The sequence below is a fragment of the Hippocampus zosterae genome, chromosome 3, assembly GCF_025434085.1.
Source record: "Hippocampus zosterae strain Florida chromosome 3, ASM2543408v3, whole genome shotgun sequence".
NCBI classification, from domain to species: Eukaryota; Metazoa; Chordata; class Actinopteri; order Syngnathiformes; family Syngnathidae; genus Hippocampus; species Hippocampus zosterae.
This window is the reverse complement of record NC_067453.1, coordinates 7,977,283-8,000,620: the sequence shown is the minus strand read 5'-3', so window position 1 is coordinate 8,000,620 and position 23,338 is coordinate 7,977,283. Positions and strand designations below refer to the sequence as shown.

The 23,338-nt window shown below is 41.8% G+C and overlaps 2 protein-coding genes across 5 annotated transcripts in view; one reads left to right on the top strand and one right to left on the bottom strand.

Moving 5' to 3' along the window:
• The window catches only part of LOC127597199 (excitatory amino acid transporter 2-like), a 36,115-nt gene extending 32,387 nt beyond the window's left edge, over positions 1-3,728 (top strand). For 3 of the 4 annotated variants that reach the window (XM_052060086.1, XM_052060085.1, XM_052060087.1), the window contains exon 11: positions 945-3,728. In XM_052060086.1, coding sequence (XP_051916046.1) covers positions 945-1,016 — 72 coding nt within the window. In that variant the 3' untranslated portion in view covers positions 1,017-3,728. The remainder of the gene's footprint in view (positions 1-944) is intronic. The other variant, XR_007961608.1, reaches the window with a different exon arrangement.
• A 1,404-nt stretch (positions 3,729-5,132) lies between these two features.
• cd44b (CD44 molecule (Indian blood group) b) lies at positions 5,133-17,388 on the bottom strand. The gene is made up of 8 exons (XM_052060109.1): positions 16,931-17,388; positions 11,781-11,946; positions 10,468-10,610; positions 10,293-10,340; positions 7,575-7,907; positions 6,337-6,417; positions 6,177-6,255; positions 5,133-6,115 (listed from the first exon to the last, which is right to left on the bottom strand). The coding sequence occupies exons 1-8, from the start codon at positions 16,995-16,997 to the stop codon at positions 5,914-5,916; spliced, it is 1,119 nt and encodes a 372-aa protein (XP_051916069.1). The 5' UTR covers positions 16,998-17,388; the 3' UTR covers positions 5,133-5,913.
• Between the last annotated feature and the right edge of the window lie 5,950 nt (positions 17,389-23,338).

Genomic DNA, 23,338 nt, shown 5'->3' with positions numbered 1-23,338 from the left:
AGGTTTGCAAATTATCCGACGTGCATTCAATTTGTAGTGTCTGTGTCACTTTCGTGCCACAGTTTTGCATGCAATTTTTTTTCATGTACTGTATATTTAGTTTGGGTTATTTTAAATGTTTGGTCTGTCCCCAGGTGCCTCCATTCATAAGACCACTATATGCATGTTCATCAGCGGCCCTCTGGGAGTTCCAGTTCCATTCATAGCATTTAAATATATTGTTGCTGCTATTTTGTCAAAATACTACAATGAACAGTACACATGATCATCGAGCCCAAAATGAAAAAGAATGTGTGAACCACAAATCTAGCTTTGCAATCATATTTACCGGAAATCAGTGGATTTAGCTGAATATTGATTGTACAGTATATATGTCATCATGATATTCCAGTTTAAGCGGAACATCTAAGATTGAACACAGTCCTCTCATTGATGCTTGTTGCGTTCTGTTTGGATTTTAAATAATTTGTTCAAAGGGTCTCAGTTTTGCACATTATCAATTGTAAAATTGTTCAACAATGTAAAAAATAACATCGTTAAGAATAGGTGCTGATTTTTGATCCAACTTTATATAATTGGAATGCGAGCCTGCATATTCTCCTTTTTATAACAACCCTTTTTGAGACAGTACTTCTTTGGATCAAGTGTCATAGAAAGCCAACGATAAAGATAAGCGCACAGGCAGATTTAACCCTTTCATAATATAGCGAGATCGCACAAGAGTAATGTTAGACCACAAAATTCAAATTTTAGAATTTCTGGACATTTCAACTTTAGATGTTCCCTAGTGGCACATTTCCAAAAGCTGAAGTAATTCGAACTGCCTCAGTTTGGGCACTGCAAATTCTGTGGCGCTAAGTTCCCAAATGTAAATACGTGGATGTAAGAGTGTTGCGTCCTTTTCTCAGACGTGTTGTTTAGATTTGCGTGCTAACTGCTTGCAGGTAACCTCTGCCACAAACGACTCTGCTGCGGAGTGCACGCTTGTTGAGGAGGAACCATGGAAACACGAATAATGGCAGTGCAGAGATCTCCTGCTCCTGGGCTCCACAAGCTTTCCTTTCTGGTGATGGAAAAAAAAAGAGTGAATGAAAAAAAAAAGTCATATGAACAAAACTACTAATGTTTTTGATGTAGTCTAGTTTTCTTTATTAGTAGTCCCTTTAAGATGTTGTTTTTTTAATTCTCTCTCTGACTGATAACTACTACTAATTCACTTAACGGTGAAACAGCGGGACGCGCTTCCTGTTAGAGCACAGTTATGTCCTTAATAGCAGACTCTTGCACAATACATTTCAATGTCGAAGGAGGGAAGGAAGAGAAAAACGTGAGAAACACACTATTGCTAGCAATACATTCCGCTTCCACTTGAAGCATCTCAGAGGGAGATTGATTATTGTAACGAGAGTGGGAGTCGTCACTTCCTCGCTTCACTTCCGTTTTCGGGCCATCAGAAGCACATGTGCCAAGATCGTGTTTATTCTTAGTCTTAGAATGCACCCAGCTACATTTATCAATTATTTGCCAGAATTGATGAAAGGGTTGGGGGCAAGTTCTACTGAGCCTTATAGCACAATATTCATGACAGAACAGTAAAGCACAAATCGTACCATGAAGACAAATTCAAAACACTATGTGTTTCCTTTTTTATTCACTTTAATTTAGGTACAGGGCATTTGTGTGTGTGTGCGTGTGCGTGTGCGTGTGCGTGTGCGTGTGCGTGTGTGTGTGCGTGTGCGTGTGCGTGTGTGTGTGTGTGTGTGTGTGCGTGCGTGTGCGTGTGCGAGTGTGTTCGAGCATTCAGAAGAAAGATGAAGTGAGTTTCCGGGACCGAAAAGGCAGAAAGAAATATTCTAAAAAGGGGTTCAAACTGCCACAGTCATATCAGAGACCAGAATTTATGTCTGGTTAAATTGACACAATCTCTAATTCCAATGAAATTCCACCTTTAAAAGACAGCATTATCACTGCCTGAAATAATTGAGTGACACCAATGACATTAAAGTGAAATTTGGATTGGAACGCCAATGATGAATTGGCTTATCTAAAATCCACGATGGCACAACCACTAAATGATGTAAAGCACAAAGCACATGGCACAAAATAAAGGTATCGAGCCATTGACTTGACGTCCCGGTAGGCGGCGCGTTCAAAATTATGCAAATACTGCACGTAGGTTCCAAGAGAAAACTGGAAATTGTCAGGCCTTGACGTTTACTGCTGTAAAATTAGAAAGAAGACATTTGCAGGAATCCTGCCAACTTCCTCACCTGAGCTCTTCCTATCAGGAAACGATGGCTTAATCGCACAACGCATTCCCGACATTAACTCTGACAATGTGCAGAGGCTTCACGCCTGAATGTTACATTGCGGTGGTTGACGGATTCTCTACCTGCGCTTAGGATCACATTAGTTTGGATGAAACACAGACAGAGATGAGACAAAGTGCAGCTAATGGACGTCAGATGGGATTGTTGACATGCACAAACAGAGACAGACCAGAGATATTTGTACTCATCCTTGAGGAGCCTCCGAAGATTCTTATTTTGCCAGCTGTACAAAGGCAAACGATTCCGTATTTTTAGCCGCCAGAGCCCAAGACTGTTTCTGCAAACCCTCGATGCTGCAGTGTGTGCCCATATGCATGATTTCACTACACAGAAAAGTGGACATATATTCCCTCACTTTTCACCCAAATCAGGTAATATTAATTTCGATCCCTCAAACAAGCATCGGCGCGATTGTGTGTCTTATTCCGTATGAGTGAGAAATCTGTTTCTGTTTCTTGTCATTCCTTCCTGTCTTGTTTCTCTCCATTTGTGCTTAATGACAACCCGGCATCGAAGATGTCTGCGTCACACTAAGGCACACGACTAAATGTTGACGGAACAGTAGAAAAGCTAACAAAATACCTATTGCACCACTCAGTATAGTTGAGTTCGCTCACAAGCCATCGTAGTGGGCTTCCATACCCGACAATGCACATTTGTGGCACACATTAGCATATGAACACGCTTATACAAACCACCGAGGTGACAAAACACTGAAGAGCACAGCGCTGACACCCTTCCAGTTCGACCTTATGGTTTTGTTTCCTCCAGGAACAAAGTTTCTCCATTTAGGAGGCCATGAGCACGATCATGATGAGAGTTGGACCACGTTTATGTTCAAACTATTTTAGAAGCATGAATAAAATGAGATGATGATGATTTTTTTTTTTTGCACCACTTTCTTAAAAGCATGATATATGAAGTGCCTCCTTGCACTTTTGTGTATATATTGTAGTCTACAGTGTTTTGTTGTCGTTGTTTGTTTTCATCCTCTCTCCCTGTTGGGGAATGATGAAATGGTTTGTAGGAATATAGTTTTATCGCTGTTACATTTGAAATGTAATCCTAGAGAAAATATATCATGTATGTCTTGAGTAGAACTAGAGTAGCCAAAATGTATATGCAGGAAATTGTGTATTAAATTGCTCTTTTCATTTATTTTTTTTATTCGCTAATAATTAGGTGCTTTACTTATCTGTCACTCAAAAATATACAGTATAAATATCTTTTTTGTATCTAATGTAAGCCTTTTTGAATGTTTGTTCTATGACAATATAAGCAGTGTTCATTCATTGTCATTGTACAGAAATAGATATGTCAATGTTCTGACCCGTGGCAATGCAGAATATCCTGAAGCAACATTTGCATGAGGAGAACAAATAAAAATAAAAAACACAAGAGGGTGTGAACAAGAGTAAGCCAGAGAAGGAAGCGTTTGTTAAAAGGGGCCAAAATGACTTTATTTGGTGGAAACTGTGAGAAACGTTGCAGAAAAGAAGGTAAAATGTCCGTACGTAGACTCGAGTGAAGCGTCGAATGGCGCCTAACAGTTGATAAGTGAACGATTTCAACACTTTCACGTCACAAAATTGAGCAACATTCCTCAGGTGAATCATTGTGTCTGTTTACTGGGGCGAGGACTGGCCTTTTTCTCATACACAGTATCGGCATGACGTTTGGTCCGGTGCTGTGATCGGAGCATATCACGGATCTCGAGATTGCTTTCAGGTTCTTGAAGTGCCACACATGCAACCTCTCATGAGACCGTCATGCCATCGGCAACAAATCCATTAGTGAACCTGCCTTTACCCGCATGCCTTTTTTCACTTTCTACGCAATGCAAAATATGCACAAAACCCTCCTGGAACCTGCTGAAACTTCATAAGGAAACTGTACTCCTGTGACGGGCCCTAAAATCAATCGCCGCTATTTTCTACTGTTCTTTTGCGGAAGAAACATCTAAAAAAAAAAACATAACTTCACCGACAAGAAGTTGCCTTCCTAATGTTACTTTTCTAGGCCTTCCCTTCTTAGTAAAGCTTTTGCTTTTATTTTGGTGTAAAGGCAGAAAGTACACGTGAGGGCGATATTGAGAAAAAGAACAAAAAAAGTATATAAATTCTTTCCTTGATCTTATGCTATCATTATTCAAAAAAAAAACAGTTTCTACATATCTAAATGTGCTGTACCTTTGGTGTACATATACAAATATAACTAATAAATGTTGATTCATAACTAATATTGACTGTTGTTATTTGTAATGATTTTTTTAATGATTAATATATCCAAGTGTATATTAATAATAAATATATCCTGTGATTCAAGTGACTAATATCACTACATTTGCACTGTGCATTACATTCAATTCAAGTACATGACAGAGAAATAAATACATAGCTAAAATGCATCAGACTGAGCACTTGGACAGTATGTACCAATCTTGGGTTTTACCTTGCCTCTTACGACAAAGCTAGCTGGGATAGGCTTGAGCTCACACGCGACCCGAATGAGGACAAGCCCCGTTGAAAACGGATGAATGTCTGCGCAACAAGTTGCCCTGCATCTTGACGCAGTATGGAACTATTTTAGATCTTTTCCGGTGACAATATGAATCTTGGTTTCAATCTTGATTTCCTGTGCAAGCATGTTGAGGGACCACGTCCCTGTTGCCATGGAAGCCCGGCTTCCTCCTTTTTTAGAGTAGAATATCACGTTTTTCCCTTCTTTCACATTTTGAGGTGTTTTTTACAACAAGATATTTTTGATATCAACTAACATCCTCATTCAAAGAATTCAAAAAGGAAATTGCCACACTGTTTTATTGAACAGGAATACAAAGCTATATTCAAAGCTAAAAAGTGATACTAGAAAACTGGTAGCTATTATGGCAAGGACAGTTCAAGCTGAATTGTTGAAAAAAATAAGGAAAATAAGTTTTATGTACAGACCAACAAAATCCCAAATAGTTTTTTTTTCCAGACAGCCGGAAATGTCACGAACGACTTCAGTGGAAAACAAAAAGGGCAAATAGATCAAAACAATGAAATAATGTAAAAGATTGTTTTGCTCATATTTTATATGACACAGGGTTTTTTTTTTTCAAATGCAATGTCATTGTAATAGGGCATTTTGTCGAGTCGGCTGATGTGCGTTTTGACGCTCGCTTGTAAAACAAACAAACAAACAAAAATTGAATCAACATCTTCATTGATCAAATCGTTCCAATCTGTCTCTCTTCTCCCCCCTCCCCAATCCATCCCCTTTGTCCTAAACACACAAAACACATGCACAAACATGAGCACACGACAAGCTCACACCCACTTCACATCCCCGTCCTCACTTAATACGTCGCACTGGAGAAACAATATGCTGCACACCAGGGTTGGAAAGACCCAGCAACCTTGCTGCAGTACAGTGCCACTTTTACATTTTGACGTCTCACACGCAAACGCACACACTCACTCACATCTATGTGCTAACACCCACTCAGTGTCCATCCAGTGCTGACCACCAAAGCAATTTCTAACGCCACCTGTCCAACCGCCCGACCCAAATCCCGCTTCCACCGTCTGCACCTTCTCCCTCACGCCTCTTTATCAGGCGTCTCCTCCAGCTTGATGACGGTGAACTCCTCAGTGTTGCCGTTCTCCTGGATCTTCTCCTTGTTCATGAGGGTCACCATTTCCTGCTCCCTCTCCCGGGCCTGTGAGCTGGAAGCTCCCGCTGCTCCATTCCCCTCGCTCTCTTTGGAGGTGATCATCAGAGTTTGTTTCTTGCCGCACCAGCTGCAAGAACACATCCACGTGAATTTCTCCATGTTGTCTGACTGGAATTCTAGGTGCTTACCTCTTTCTTTTGGCAACAGCCACACATGCAAAGAGGATTGCGGCAACTGCTATAAGCACCAGGACGATGACGAGCCAGTCTGCAGGGAGACGTACCAAGAAAAATTGCTGTTTCATCTCAACTACAAATGACTTGACAAAAACACATTGTGGCTGCTCACTCGTGGAATTGCTGCCCTCCCGTTGATCCTCCGGCACAACTGCATTCATCCTTTTCTTGCCGTGTGGGGGTTGTTGTGTAGCTTCGGGTAAAAAAAAAGTAGCAATTTCACTCATCTCTTACTTTAAAGTAATTAGTAATCACTCAACAAAAAGTAATTAACAAGCACTCACTCAACGGTGTTGATGGCTCAACTCATAAATATTTTTGTATGTTTTTTATATGTTTAAAAATACTGGACATCTATATTCATTCATTCATTCATTTTCCAAACCGCTTTATCCTCACAAGGGTCGCGGCGGGTGCTGGAGCCCATCCCAGCTGTCTTGGAGCAGTAGGCGGGGGGCATCCTGAATCGGTTGCGAGCCAATCGCAGGGCACACAGAGACAAACAACCATCCATGCCCACACTCACACCGAGGAACAATTTAGAGTGCTCAATCAGCCTGCCATGCATGTTTTTGGGACGTGGAAGGACACCGGAGTACCCGGAGAAAACCCACCCAGGCCCGGGGAGAACATGCAAACTCAACACAGGGAGGCCGGTGCTGAAATTGCACCCGGTACCTCTGCACTGTGAAGTCGACGTGCTAACCACTGGACTACCGGGCCGCCTGTACATATATAATTTATTTAGAATGAAATTATTCACGGGGTTTGATCATCAGAGCTCATTTAACATCATGAAGAAACTGCAGTCTTGCCGTGTACCCTGTTAAATTGGTTACTAGACATTGATCGCAAGCTACTTGGAAATGATTGGAAAGCTGTGCAGGTCTTTTCCGACTTAATTGATGACTTTTACATTTCTTTGAGTCTTTAGAAAGACTCAAAATGACTATTAACCAAATGAGACACCCTTCATAAAGTGAATTTGTACAATTCATTTCCTTTTGTCAGGATTCAGACCATTGTGCACTTGGTTTGGCTTCAATAACCTTTCGTAAAGCTCAAAAGTACGCATTTGAAATCAAGTCTGAAGGAAAGAAATGACCAGCCGGTATGTCTAGTCGAGTTTGCATTGAGGAAGGAATGAGCGTCAAAGACTCAAACACCAGAGGGCACCACATGTTATTAATACTGTATTCAGTACAATCATAAAGTTGTTGCAAAAGTGACTTTTCTCTTTCAAATCTATGAACAATTACTTCCAGTACACAGCCAGTTATTCATATGCAATTGTTGCATAGTCAAGTGTGTGATAAAATCGTTTTCTCGGCTTGCTACGGTGCTACTTACGCTCCACTATGGCATCCTCATTTTCAGGCTGCAATTTCACATTCTCCTCTTTGTCGTCTGGGAGGGGCTGTGGGACATCGGTCTCACTTACAGGGGTGAGGGTCGACAGTGTCTCTTCCTCAGACACGGGTGGCTGCAGCCCAGATCCGGTGGACTGATCGAAGCCTCCGGGAGTGAATGGGAACAGGGCACTCTCATTGTCGCCCCATCCGAATGAACTATCTTCAACTGTTGGCTGTTCTGTGGCTTCCTCCGACACAAGGGATGGTGTCGTAACGGTTTCCCCAAAAAAGTGTCCTGACTCTGCTGGGGTGGACACCTGCAGCCCAGGCTCTGTGGAAGCAATCACAGACAAAGGAGAAGAAATGTTTATGCAATCACACATCTATACCATGCTATCAAGCTTAAGATAAGAAGAAAACCTGGATTTGTTCCACAATGGAGAAATTCCCAATTTACAACAGCAAAATTATGAAAGGGAGAAAGTAGAAGACGATAAATAAATATAGTTATAGATAAATACATATAGTTATATTATAGTTATATTGAAAAGGCAAATTCTGTTTTTGTTTGCTTTCAAAAATATATATTTTTGTTTGAGATCAAAGATGAATATGAGTGAAGAGATCAATGATTTCCGCTTTTATTTCCAGCCTGAAAAATGTATTCTTCTGGAGAAGGCTCATTAGTCCTCATTGAAATAATACCGGTACATAATAACAGCTGCATAATGGACTTTGAAGTCAACAGGAAAGGCTTTCTCTGGCTCTATAGAAAGATCCCACAAATTCAAGAAATGGAAGATTTTAATCAACTGACTTTTAAAAAATCCTGTAAAGTGAATGCAGAGAATTGTTTCTAAATACATTACAGTATCCGTGTTTGACGATAACTGCCAAAAACATGTGCCACGTCTGACAACTATGTAGAACTGAATTGTAGTGTTCTAAACTGGGTCACTGACAGTGTAGTAGTGCACTCGCCTGACTTGTGTGCGGGCAGCGTGGGATCAGCTACCACCCGGTAAAGGTGTGGATGTTCTTTATATGTGCCCTACAACTGATTGCCGACCACTTCATGGTGTAGTTTTCCTTCCGCCCAAAGTCAGCTGGGATACATTCCAGTCGCCCCCCGTGACCCTGTTCAGGATCAGCCGTGTGGAAAATGAATGGATGGGTAGTGCTAAACAGTTTTCCAGATGTTTTGGGCAGGACTAAAACAGCGCTGTGGGTGAGTGGTTGTCTTGCAACCCCAGAGATTGTGAGAACGATTCCCGGCCCTTGTGACCATTTTTTTGAGGAGAGAGGAGCGTCGGCGCGGAGCACAGATGCGTATTTGAACTGAGAGTCACCGCTGGAATTGAACTGGATATCCATGGGACAGGAGAAGTGAACCAATCTCTTTTTTCGTCAATGGATGCTACAGCTTCTTGTTGATTTTGAAACATAGCTTGTAGCCGACGTGTGCATATTTTGAGGATGACGTTTCTGATCCACTGGTGAAAGGACACTTTGATTCTCTCCCCTTTCATCTCAAACTGCTTTAAACAACAAAGCGTATGAGGAAAAAGTGGTTAGGATTGCACGACTGTCCGTGTTTTATGTTATGTTATGTGTTGTGTTTATGATTTTACTTTATGCTAACTGTTTTGTTAAGCGCTTTGTTACAGCTGCGGCGGTTGTAAAAGCGCTCTTTGAATCAGGATGTATTGTATGTCAAAGTCTCTTTGAGCATGATACTGAACACCCAGTTGCTCTTGCATCATCAGGAGGCTAATGAGGAGTCAGTGTGAAGCGCTGCAAGGGCATTGTAGAAGTAAAAGCCCATTTACCCATTTAAAAAAAAATCGGTTTAAAATTTGCATAGCAATTTTACTCTTGGACCACATAGACCATACCATTAAAAATATTGCCATCGATGACACATAGATAGAAACTCTTGTGCTAGTCAGTTTACACCCACTATAATTGATATGATTCAACATTTTCTTTATCTTCACATTTAAAAGCCCTTTCAATACAGAGGGTGGCACGGTTCGATGTCTTGCCTAGTGTTTCTTTTTCAAGTCTCGACTCAGCTGGATTTGCATTTTCAGCCTTGACGGACTGAACGCAAAGTCAGTTCGGGACTCACCTACTGGTGCCCCCATTAAGACAATACAATGAGCTGAGATAAGGTCATAGTTGCACAACTGGGCCAGACAAGTTAAAACAAAACATTGATATTACTGTTTTAACATTGATACCAAATATCCTACATACCCATGAAATGCAATCTCATCACGGATTTTCAACTCGGGAAAAGGTGGTGTTAGTCCAAAATCATTTGGATGGTACACTGCATTTAAATTGTGTTTCTATATCGCCATGGCATTCTGTCATGGTCGACAACATTGACAAGTAAAAACATCCTATAATTTCGGAAATTATTACATTCATTGATCACAGTAAAGAAAATGATTTCCAAACAGGATGTTACAAGTAATATTGACGTTTAGCACAATACTGTACCTATTTTTATTGTGTTTGCCGATTACCAAATGTACACTTAACACTATTCACTTGCATGAGTTGTACTGCATTATTCTTTCAATTTCAAGTAGATTGAAAGGTAGTTGATGAAATGTTTTCATCATTTTACATTCTTGAAATGATGTGACATAGGCATGTTTTTGTGTATCATTTCAAAACAGGTGCATCCATGGATGGCTGTTCTTACCTTGTTCATGGTTTGTAAATGCCTTCTCACAGTTCATCTCGGGCCCAGCTAGCACATGGACGAAATAGACGAAATAAAAATTGAGACGGAAACAAAAGGTAATCAGCGAGACGCAGAATATGAATATGAACAACATTCTGAGTTATGGGAAAAAAAATCTTGCCGAAAAGCCAACCTGTTTCATCATAGCAGTAAACATCAAGACTTTCATTTAGGTCGTCACGAGGATGAATGAATAAACCGGTCGTGTTCACAGCACAGTTCTCGTGGGGTGTGTGTCTGAGGATAGCGAAGCTCATGTTGCTGATCCAACCGTTCCTGACAAGACACAAAATTTGACCTTCACAAACTATGATTGTCAAACTATCATTTTCAGAGACAGAAAGTATGTAAATTTGACATAGGTGGCATGTGGAAGAGTAATATTGTTGTCTAAAATAAACCAGTTTTGAAGAACGACTGTGATTGCGGCCGACTTCATAAATTCACCAACATCACAGCATTTGTCTGATCAATTGCATAAAATTCACACCATTGTTCAAACGGCCGATTTGGCCTATTTACCGACAACATTCGCTGTTCAATACGTGCATGACGAATGCTCTCCAATACAACCTTGTCACGCTGATCCAATGCTCCTTTGCTGGCTGACATCTTCTGAGAATGACTCGTTACAATGCATTGTCTCTTGAATGACTTCGCACACTGTACGTCATTCAAAGTAAGTGTGCAAAAGATTCAATATGTTTTGATGTGGATCCAGGGAAAATGACACTTCAATGAGCTTCCAAAGTGCAAAATGCTATTCGGTGATCCTCACGGTTGAAGTGCTGATGAGCTGTTTTACTGGAACAAAGTGATTGCGTTTGAATTGCCACCCAGTTTGAAAGTGGTCCCATATAAAAACATATGATACTTTGATGATTAGTAAATTCGCTTTGCTGATCTTGAAGGCTCATGTGTGGCACATTTTGGGAAGTGATTCGCTACAAATGTTTCTTCTAACCATTTTTGTACTCAGTATCTTGGTGTGTATCTGACTGCACGAAAATGACAATGCTCCTGCTTTTACGCCAAGCGCAAACTACATTGTGTCAGCAAATTACCAGGTGCGTCGAGGGCAAGACTGCTTTGTGTGCCGCCATGCCCCATGAGTGCAACACGACCCCAAAGAGACTGGGATAAAAATGTTCACGTCGAGCACACGGTCCAGTATACCAAAATAGGGCCAAAATATATTTTGTTATGTCTGAGACTCAAATGAAACAGAACATATTAGAAGTGAAGGCAGGGAAAACATTTACAAATGTAACCCGCCCCCCCCAAAACAGTATAAAAAAATAAAAAGCAGAGGCTTCATGACAACATCAAGTGACAAAAGGCCAACGGTAAATGAACAGAAACAGAGAACTTAATAAGAAGGCAGAGTTGAGTAGGTGAAGAAAGGAGCTGATTGGTTTAGTGGGGCGAGCATATCAAAGGTTTCACCTGCAGGTTTCCATGTCTTTGTCAAAGGCCCGTTCAACTTGTTCTGGACTTGCCATTGTCGTCTGTAGCTGCTTGCACACTTTTTGGGCATTCTCAAAGGTGAGAGAGTGACGAGCTTCACCTTCGGCAATAAATACTCCGGCATAGCTGCAGCTGCGGGAATTGACTGTGGGAAGAATTGAACAGAACAGGATTTATGATTAAAAAGAGAGAATGTATCAAGAACAATTTGACAGTAGTTTGAGTACAAATGAGCAGCTTGGCGTGTTTTGCTTCACAGTTGAGATGCTCCATGTTTGAATCGCAGCTCAGGCACTCCTGTGAGGAGCTTGCATGTTTCCCCTGTGCTTGTAGGAGTTACACAAGGCATTCCAACTTCCTCCCATGTTCCAAAAACATACATTCAGTTAGTTGACGACTAATAAGTATCTCAAAGATGTGAATGGTGTCCGTCTAAAGGTGCCGAAAGTCATCTGGGATAGGCTGCAGCTCACCCGCAACCCTAATTAGGACAATCACCTTGTTACAATTACTCTCAGTGAAAAACAGCCATTAAAAAAGAAAATAAATAAATAAAATACAGAAGAATCAACGATAAATCTGTGGACATTACACAGACTGAAAACAACTAACCCCCATCTCTTTCATTTCTCTTCTGTATCGCATTTTGTTTTTTAGTCCATTATCATTAAATTAGATCTGTCACACCATGTGCATGCCAGCATAATCCTAGTATTGATGTGTTGGTGGCTTCCAGTGTGTTTATTTGTGTCCAGGCCATGGGCCACGAGATCCCTTTTACAACCATTCAGTGGCTCATAAGCAAATAAGTGATTTGACACGGGGACAGCGCATTCCATGGACATACAGTTCAACATGAGACAATGTTAAGATGAGGCGAAAAACAAAGGCGTCATGTGTCTGCAGTCTAGGGCCTCAGGCAAAGACACACACAGACACACAGACTCAACAAAGTCAAAATAAAATAATGTATTTATTTGCATTATTCATAAGCACTTGTAGCCTGATTGTTAGAATGTAAGAAACTCTTGTTAAACTACAAATGGGATGAGATGACTTCTACCAGTCTCGGTGGGAAAAAAAAAGATGTCTGTCTGTGAAAAAGAAAAAAACAAGCAGCAGCTAGTGGCGGCTTCAATCACACTAAACGTTGAGGGGATTCCCTGACACGAGGAGGCGAGCATTTGCATTTACAATGAAAGTGAGAAAAGATACTTAGTTGGGATGTAAATGTAAAAAAAATTGGGGTTGGAGATTATGGCCTCCGGTGACCATGGCAACCCGTACATAACAAGAGGATAGCTCATTCCTCAGCTCAAGCTAGTTACGTTTTCAAAAATGAAAAAGGACAAAATTCATAATTTAATAAAGCAGACTTATGAGTTCTAAGTACAGTGCTTTAACAGAATCGTTTTTGAAAATCTGACCTTCAAAATATTGTTAGCCACCAATTTGGGATTTCGAGAAGTGGCCTATAATGTATTGGACGCCATGACATGCGTATTGCAGATCATTGTACCACCGCATGTACCACAAGCTTAACGAGAACACAAAAGACAAACGGTTGCATTGGTGGAGTGTAAAAAAAGGAAGTACATCGTTGAGGAAATAACTGTTTCATAAATGTTACTCCTGTATGACAACATGTAGGCAAAGGAAACAAATACATGCAAACGCATTGTGATTTACTCCTACGACCGCAATATCTTTTTTTAAAATATATTTTGAATATACAGCTTGTGTATAAGATACAAATTACATTTAAGCCGTTATCATTTGACAAGATACTATCGGTTGGTCGTAAACTATTGACATCAGTTGAGCTCTCTGCCGTTAGAGGCAGTTGGGCTACAAGAGGCAGTTGCTGCAGGCCTCTCCCTACCCACAGTACACACACACACCTGACAGAACCTTAACACATGCTGCCACATAGCACAGTGTCCCTGAAAGTGTGGCTGAAAAACATCAGTCATTACACCCTTGCAAACTTAGCCAGCAAGAGCACAAACAGCAAAAACTGCCCCAAAATAGGGGATTCATTGGTATGCAGGGGGAGCAGTCATGGGAATCTTTCTGCAGCCCCAACGCCTGCCATCCTGAGGTAGTGACCACCCCAAAGCTCCCTTTGTAACCGAACCAAGTTGAAGCCAAGGAGACTGTTCATTCCTGCACGGTGCCTCGAGCCGGAGCAAAAGAACTCTACCGTAACTTAATGTAGAAGTAACACTCCATTTTCTCTCCTTGTCCTGTCTGATCTGATTTTTCTGTTACAATAGTTTTTGTGTGTCAAATACCGAAACGTTATCAACGATCTGTCGTCAATATTAAACACGGATATAACCAGCACACCAAGTGCCTCTACATAAAGATCAACAAGACATTTTGTTTTCACTTATCGCCCCGAGTCCTCTCTGTGCTCTTGGCCATTCACGGTCACATTTTATTGATAAGGTCAGAATGAAAGCTGCAGCAGGGATGTCATGCTCACACAGACACGTTCTTGTTCTTTGTCGCGTTGTAGTTCGTCAGCTGCTTTAGAAGCAGGACTTGCGCTCTTAGTATCACTCCAACAAGGCTATGCTATCTTGCATCATCCATCTTCGTGAATTGCTCAGCTCAGCAGTCATGTCCTACCACAACAATAGGTGGCAGGTGAAATGTGAGATTTTACTGAAAATAGGTTTGGTGTACACACACACACACACTCTTGCGAGAACAGTGGAAAGTCACAAGAATGACGACCTATTCCATCCACTTCGAATGTGCTCAGAATACTGGAAGTGATCAAGGAAGCACAAATGAAAAGAGGATGCATGCACTGCAGTAACACAACAAGGCGTCAAACCACATACTTCCTTTGCTTGGCTAGCACTCAAAGTTGCAGTTGGTGAATATGATTTGTGGGTAGTCTTGCTGAAAAGCAGTGAGTGCTGCAAATGATGCCGAGAGGTGTTGAAATATTTTCCACACACATGAAGAAGTAGGCACGAGTTGGTACATGATTTCATTTGTCATATTTTCCTAAAATAGTCCAAATTGAAAATGTCTTTTGAATAATTATTGGACTTCGAACTGAGTTTGACTAACCAACCAGGATTGACTAGAATGACATTGACTTCACACACTGATTTCACATTATTTGGCATAGTTTGTGTACTTGCTCTTATTAGACAGGCATATCCGGTGTAGTTTTTGCTGTGACATACCCCAACCATCTTAGCTTAGTCGCTAACATTGAACCAAGGCTAGTTCTTCCTCTCTGCATACAGTATCCATGAAAGGCTAAACTTGATGCACGCTGGCTCTCACATCTCGCATTCTACCCAGACTTGAATTTCAGTTGTAGGATTTGACTCCATGTTGAAAAGAGTTGTCTTTCAAAACTCAAAGCTATGTAAAGGAGCTGCACGATATCAAACGAGGTTCTACGCTGACAGAAAGAACAGATAAAAAGAGGTACTAAGGCAAAGCGTACAGCTGTCTTCTCTAATGGCACCTTGGTGAATGAGGCAAACACGTGGGGTCAAGTAGCAAAGGGGAAGCCAGTGGATTCAAAAGGCCTCCTGGTTTGGACTCGGTGCCAAGGACTCTCTACATGACCACACATTTGTTGTTGTATCATAATTACAGCAATACTGGTCACTTTATTTTTAGCTTGATCAAATCTGTCATTCTAGTGACGTCCTGAGCAACACTAATGGTACCCCTACATTACGTTGAGACTCTGCACTTATGTGTTATGTATATCATTGATTATTGACTGTAATACTAGTGTGGCTGGCTGAAACTACCAAAGATAATTCGCCATGTATTTTTAAATAGTAGGCCAATAAAGATGATTCCGATTCTGATTATAGGGGCCCTGACCACACTACACATTGACCCATGATACATCGATATTTTTGGTTGGGTTGGTCAGAAGTCATTTGTAAAAGAGATGAAGGCATTAAAAAGTGTGGTCTACGTTGTTGACACTAACTTCCTCTCTTCTCCAACAGCATTTTTGAGCTTTGCATTTCCTCTTCGCTATGAATCATAACGTCATCATCATGTTGCCAGCAAGAGGGTTACAATCATGGAATATGGACATTAAGTACATAAAAGTTGCTGTGAGAAGTCACAGGGTAACAGATGTCATTGTAAAATCCTTCCATGAATCTAATTTGAGATTACATGAAGGGTTAGCCTGGAAACAGAATCCCACTGCCCGAACTAATGATATACTTGCGACCACAGAGTTAATGTTCAAAGACTTTGCCCTGGGCCATGATGAGCACTCTGACATTGGGGGGGGGGGGGGGGGGGGAATTGGCACAAACACAAAAGCTGCCTCGTCTGATCACAAGAAGCCTTGTGAGGAGCAAATATGTTTCAGTCCTCCCATAGCCAGAGATGATGTCTGGAGGAACACTCCTATTTGCCTTTAAATGAGGTCTCATTTAGAGAGCGTAATGCTCAGCGCCGTGGCGCCGCAGGGAATGTGTGCGAACAACCTGACAACCATCTCCCGTGGGACCACGCTATATGCACATGGACCTGTTTGATTCAGCACCTCCAGCCATGTATCGCTGGGGGCAACAAATCCAATCAAAACCTAACTTTATGGAGTACCGTACATATGAGATGAAAAAAAAACAATGACATTTCCATGGAGGGCTGATGCTGAACATCCTTTGTGGCAGACTGTAATGCATTAGAATATGTGATTCCTGCTGAAAAATATTGAAAAAAAATAAATCATGCCTGTCAATTGCGGAGGCTGCGTTTAATGTTCAGATTCGATTAATGGCTTCGACTGCCTGGCACGTTAGCGTGTGTGAGACAGAGACACAGCAAAAAAGCATTTTCTTTGTGTCTGACAGGAGTCTCAGACTGCCAGACATGGGGCTGCCTCCGGTGGTGTGGCGCATGCACAGTCACTCTTGTCGGCATCCAATCTTTTTTTGTTTTTTTTTTGTTCCACAAACCGCACAGAACAAAAGTCTATTTTAGTTTTACTCATATTCTCATGAAGATCCAGACATTCAACAGTTATGTGTTCAAACAAAGCCAAGTACGCCTGGCAGAAAGAAAGAAGAAAACGCTAATTTTAAACAAAAGAGCAATGGATGAAGGCATGGTCACCTCACCTTGAAGTTGCTCTGACCTACAGTAGGCCAGATGTCCTAAGGTGACCCCCAAGATAAGAGTCCACATCCTGGGCAAGCCTTGTCTGGATGGCTGGCAGAGTAGCTGAAGGTAAAGGTGAGTATGAAGCCTCAAGTAGTCCTGTTCTCTCTCAACCGGAATGGGCCGTGTGCGTGTGTAAGTGGGTGAAAAGAGGATGAATGAGTAAGAAGGCGCTTCAAAAAGGAAGCTTCCGCTGAAAGGGAGTTGCTGTGTGCTTTGGCAGCTGGAGAGCACTCAGACTTTGCTCAACTTTTCTCTTCTGCGTCTGCAAACCACAGCAGCTGTCTGCACCCACACACTAGGAGAGGACGAGCGCCTCGTGTGAGCACACACCCACTTGCCCCACCTCTCTGCTTCCACCGCTCCTCCTTTCCAACACTCCAACAGTCCAAATGGAGAAAGGCGAAGGTGATCGCTCCCTCTCATCGGGCTCCTGTCTACCTCCGCCCTTTCTGTCTCCTGCTCCCCTCCTTCCTCTTTTCAGACAGCAACAGTTTCAGTGTGCCCATCTGGTCTTTTGTTCCCGCCGCGATTCATTTTCAATTCAACCCGATTTTCTTGGCTCTGCTCCCTTTCACTGTGGCTGTGCATCTCACAGTGTGATCGGCTGGCAGCAATGGGAGCCGGTCACATCCATTTCACAGACGCATATCATTTTAAAAAGACTAAGGTTGGAAACAAAAATGGGGAAAACGTGGAATACAACAAAAGGACATGCACAAAGTATTGGGACATATCATGTATCTAATCAATCAATTCTACACCTTCAACTTTGTGGGGACAGCCTCTATCTGTTCCGTCACGATTACCCCAAGCTGTGGGAGGGGGGGATAAACACAATAGTTGGAGGACCTTGGTGTGGAAGAACAGAACAGCCCTGACCCCAACCCTAATTGCCATCAAACATACCATATATAAATAATCACCAAATCCTGTTCGGTATCTTAAATTTTTTGGCCGCCATAAATGAAAGAGAGGAAATAATCATGTTAGCATTCTCCTAAGCAGAGTAAACATGTTCATGTTCAGTCCCGGTCGCTGTTGGAGCTTTTTTCTTCGACATCATTCTGAGGATCTTTGACCTAGCTCAATCTTAGTCTACCACGTTCCAAGACATTATGAGGAACACAAATCACAAATAACACACAGAGATGTGTTAAAAGCCTTAAAATGAATTCCAATTTTTCTTGCAAAAGCATACTCTCACACTGAAAATGGCAGGCATGTTTCACCAGAAACAGATTCATGCTCCTTCCATGGCCATCTCGGTCCTGAGACCTCAACCACCTTGAAGACCCGTGGAGTTAGCTAAGGAGGAGAGTGCAGAGGAAGACAACACGGGTAGCTGTATGATTTTGAGAATTATTGTCATGGTTTTGGCTGGAGTCCAGAGGGTGTTCCTCTACTGCAGCGCACCTGTGTCTGGCTTTCCAACTAAGCCTGGTCTAGTATTTAAGGACTGCCCAGCTGCCACGTTTTTGGTCGGATTATTGACCTTGCTTGCTGTTATACTCAAGAGTTATTTTCTAGACCTCACACGCATGCTCAAAGTCGCTCATTTTCCGATCGTTACTAGTTTTGTAAGTATTTTGGATTTCCAATTCTTATCTGGTTTAACTTTCACGTGTTTGTACTTTTTCCATTTGATTTTGTGTATTTTCTGAAGTCTAATTTTCCTTTTCCTTTCCTTTTAAGCTCTTTATTTGATTTTCCTGGTTCTTTATTGCCTACAATATCTGTTCACACTTGGCCAATCCTTCATTTTTCTGCAAATAAACCTTTTTGTATCTTTGTTTGTGGGATCAGCACACCATCCGGTTTGTTTCCGAACCTTGTCAATCATAGAATTAGCTGAAGAATTAGGAGAAGATTGCAGGGGGCGGGGGGTTGTTCAAAGTATTAACATCAGAGGCGCTAATAATTGAGGCACACGTGATTTGATGTAAAAAAAAAAAAAAAAAAAGAAACGCTGTGGGACTTTTTGGGCCACGGAATAATTGCATTTGAATTTAAGGTGGAAGTCACTCCAGTGCCCCATTTTTTAAATGTTGGCCCTATATTATATGAAAGGAAAAATGAATTGATTAAAAGCTTAACCAGGGGTGCCAACAATTATGGAGGACGTTGTGTATTGATTACTGTAACCATGACGCCGTCCTCAACAACTGGTGCAATCAACCGTGTCTTTATAACAACACACATTTTGGAACACTCATATGAACGCACATGGTGACAAAGCATGACTGCTTGCAGCTTGCAATTCTGTAACTTCCAAATCAACCAGCACTAAAGGATGTCTAATGTCTAAGCACGAGCAATGACTTGTCAGTGACTCATTATGGGATCCTCACATAACTTTATGCCTTGTTTCCTGCTCTTTCAGTGAAATAGATTCAAATGTACTCAAGTTTAACTGGAGGTGGGTGGGGCTACAATTTTATATTTTAGTTAGAAATTCTGATGTGTTTTGATCTACCTGTAAATAATGATTCAGAAGGAACAATTCTGAATTAAAGTTTGAGACATCCCAAATGTGAAGAATGCCCAGCAATGATTAACCCACTGAAAAGTGAAACGAAGGAAGTGTGTAGCAGTCAAATAACAGAAAAAAAAACCCTCAGAACGAACCACAGTCATTGGGCATATTATCCACGTTCTAATCAGCCATTAGTGAACTGGCTGGGCAAAAAAAAAATTAATTGAGAACAATATACTTGCAAAGGGACTTCCTCCAACCTTTACGAACATCCACTTTGGGCTAAATTGCTGTACTTAGCAACAAAAAAGAACCCCTCCCCCCGCACCCAAAAAAAACAAAAACAAAAAGTTAGATACAGAAGTTGCTGACTTCCTGTGACTTCGCGCTACTGGGGACATAACGGTCAAAGCCACCATACAGTCACAGTCCCAAGCAGTGGTGGTTACTATAGTGAGATACAAACAACCCAACAAGCGTGCTTGCACCAGAATGAAATTGGTTTGGAGTTTCCTCTTTCAAGTAAAACAACTGCACACCAGTTTTCCTCTGTCAATGAAATATAAGGAGGGATTTTTTAATGTTAACGATTATCCAGGCAAAGTTGGTTTCCCTGCCAGAAGAATGATCTGTCCTAGTTTCGCTCAGTGGAAAATCATTGAAACTAAGAGTTGATGACTGGAGAACCCGTGTCTAAGTCTGGCTGAAGTTGACAAAGCCACTCAAAATAAGCTGAGCACACACAAGGTCCCATATATTGGAGTGATCTACCTAGAAAGGACACGTACAGATAATACCTGTCAACTCTATACCACGGAAGGCTCATTCACTGTCACTCTATTCAGGCAATCCCCAAAAAAATTAAACTGCATAGAACTGTAGTACTAATGTGCTCTTTTCATGTGATCATGACTCAAAGAAAGACAAAGTAATTTTGCAAGTGTGGACGAAGGACTGCCAACAATGTAAATACTGGAGCTACATAATCACTTTTTTTTCTTTTTTCAAACAGTAGCTGAGGTGACCGGCGACTGTATTCAGGCAAAATGACTGAGCCCTAAATTAAACATCAGACTGCTGACTCAGCCGATACAGCAAAGAAAATATTTCCATGACAGCGAGTCGGTGAGAACACACACATACTCTCAACTGACGTCCCTGCGGTGAGAAATCTGTGTGATGGCAGACAAATGGAATCTTTACAGCATTCCTTTTATGGAACATGACTTTTTCCCTCCGGTCAGCTGAATCACCACAAAGTGACAAGAACAGATCGGGTTTTATGAAACCGCAAGAGAAAATTGAACCAGTTACGATTCAAACAATGAGTGAATATCATATGAATCAGTGTAATATAACGGCTGAATGTGCATCACGAGCCCTGGTGAAGCTGAGAGCTACTTCTAGGGAGCCGATGAACAGATTCAATGCCTTCTCATGGGCCAGTGTTCATTCACTCATTCAAAAGTATGGCACAACTGCAAACCTAAGAAGGTATTGTAGTTTTGTCCACCAAAAAGCGGACAAAGCAAGAGAGGTACAAGAGTTTTTTTTCCCTCTCTCTACCCAGCGTTTTCCTTTCTGAATTCTGATTGTAATTTCCCCATTGCGGGACAAAAAAAAGGATATCTTAATATCTTAAAGGCTGTAATTTAAATTATTGCGGTGGTCAGAGAAGCAGCCAAGAGGCCCGTGGCCACTTCGGAGGAGCTACAGAAATCCACCCCTCAGCTAGCTGAATCTGTCCACTGGACGGCTACAAGTTGAGATCTAAAATCTAGCCTCTGTAAAAGAATGGTAAGGAGAAAAAAAGTCACTGTTAAAAGAAAGATACATTGATCCCTCGCTATTTCACGGTTCGTTTATCGCGGCTTCGGTGCATCGCGGATTTTTTCAAACAATCATGAAAAAAAAATATATATATATTAAAGTCTGCAAAAATCAGTGTCTAAGTGTTGTTTACCATCCGTGCTTGTGTGTGCGCACTGCTCAAGCGCGAAGGTCCACGTGGGGCACGTGTGTGGGCCTGCACGCATGGGCAGGCAGGTGAGTGTAAGTGTGTTGCTGAGAGAAAGAGAGAGAGAGAGAGAGAGACTTATATGAACAAAAGCAGGTCTCTCCATCCTTAATTGTCTAAACAACCTTAATTGACTAATCATAAACACGTCTGCTGCACACCCGCAAGATCACGGCCTGTGTGTGCGAGTGTGTGCGTGTGTGTGCGCGTGCGTGTGTGTGTGTGTTAGTGCGCTCTGCTCAAGTGCAGAGGCCCACGTGGGGCAATTTTTTATATACCGGTAGATCTTGATAGGTCGCTACTTCACAATTGATGGGAAGATGAATGGAGCTCCAAACAGACCAGACCTCAATCCCATTGCACATCGGTTGCAAGACTTGAACATTGCCATTCACCAACGCTCTCCTGCTGATCTGGCCGAGCTAATGTGATCTTTTTTTTTCCTTTCAATAAAGAATGGGCAAAATGTTAATGACAGGATGTGTAAAACTCACTGAGACTTACGCCAAAAGACTTGCAGCTGTAATCGCAGCGAATATGTGACACATGCTACTTCTGATTGGTGGAATAGATAAAAATGAGGTGTGGAAATGTGAAAAAGTTCTAGGGATATGAATAGTTTTTCACGGCACTGCATGTGAACAGATGGACGGATGTGACAAACAAATTGGGGGTGTGCACTTCGACTTTGCCTCAATTGGCATTTTCCAACCAGAAGTAGCCTAGAGTGACCTAAAGTGTGAAAATCAAGTGCAAGCTTGTTGCATTGTACAGAACTACAAAGTCATCTGAAATTTTGATCCGTACTTCAGTCGTCACAATAACGTGGTCAGCGGAAATATCAGTATTCAGTATTAGCTACCTAATGTACTCGACCATAATCGCGGATCAATTGGGCATACCATGAAAACTCCTTATTTCCTGTTGTTCATGATATGGTTACAACTTTGCTTGGGTAAAGAGTGTCCTTCCTGCTGCAACAGTGTCCTGGCCTGACTGAGCATGACAGGACTAAGACTAGACTTTGAGCAATGACAGCAAAGCTAGAGCCCTCGCTTGGTTTTGGCTGCCGGGACAGCAGACCCACCCTGTTTGGACAGTGTCACAGAGCACCGTATAGCCAACAGGAATGCCCTGCGTCACAAGCCCCCTGCCCCCACTTTTGGTCACTCTGAATGAGCACAGGCAATATAAACCTTGATCATTTGAACCATCATTCATGAATCAAATGAATGAATCATTTGATTCATTGAACACATGGATTTAAATACGATAACATGGCAAGGAGGAATATGTGAGTGATGAAAACGATGCATTGCCATTACAAAAAAAAAAACAACAACAACAAGGGGAAAATGGTCTAAGCGGAGGAAATCCTGTCAACAATGGTTGAACAAACAGTGCGCATGGGATCACACGGATGAGGGAAAGACTCCCACCGATCCTGGGTCAGTGTGATCCGTCACAAAGCCTCTTCAGAGGAAGAATACACTGGGTGAACACTTCAACTAAGGTCTTAGCCGCAGGTGCCCACATTGTAACATGAGATATATACAAAGAAAACAACGATACACTGGTGACCATTAATAGATCGTTATATAGGCCGCTTCCTTAAGTAAGCCGCAGTGTTGATAGCTTGTGACAAACGTTTCGGTGTACAGTCCGGGAATTACGTGAACAAGTCTGATATTGTACCTGCGAGAGCACCATATTGAGGTGGGTTCTTCACCTTTTACAGAAATGTATTTTACGCTTGTCCACATTTGTGTTGGTCTCTGCATTTGACCTGGGCTCTGGATCATCTGTGAGGTGTCATTATCTCTAGCTAGCAGCTATACACACGTGGAGCACTAGCGCTGGATTAGGAGTTCAATA

What these genes read in the sequence shown, in the direction of transcription:
- cd44b (XM_052060109.1), bottom strand. Translation starts at nt 16,997, where the DNA reads ATGTGGACTCTTATCTTGGGGGTCACCTTAGGACATCTGGCCTACTGT. An exon ending in ATTTACAAACCATGAACAAG is followed by an intron (nt 7,908 to 10,292) that starts GTAAGAACAGCC and finishes TTGCTTCCACAG; the next exon opens with AGCCTGGGCTGCAGGTGTCC. An exon ending in GCTGTTGCCAAAAGAAAGAG is followed by an intron (nt 6,116 to 6,176) that starts GTAAGCACCTAG and finishes GTGTTCTTGCAG; the next exon opens with CTGGTGCGGCAAGAAACAAA.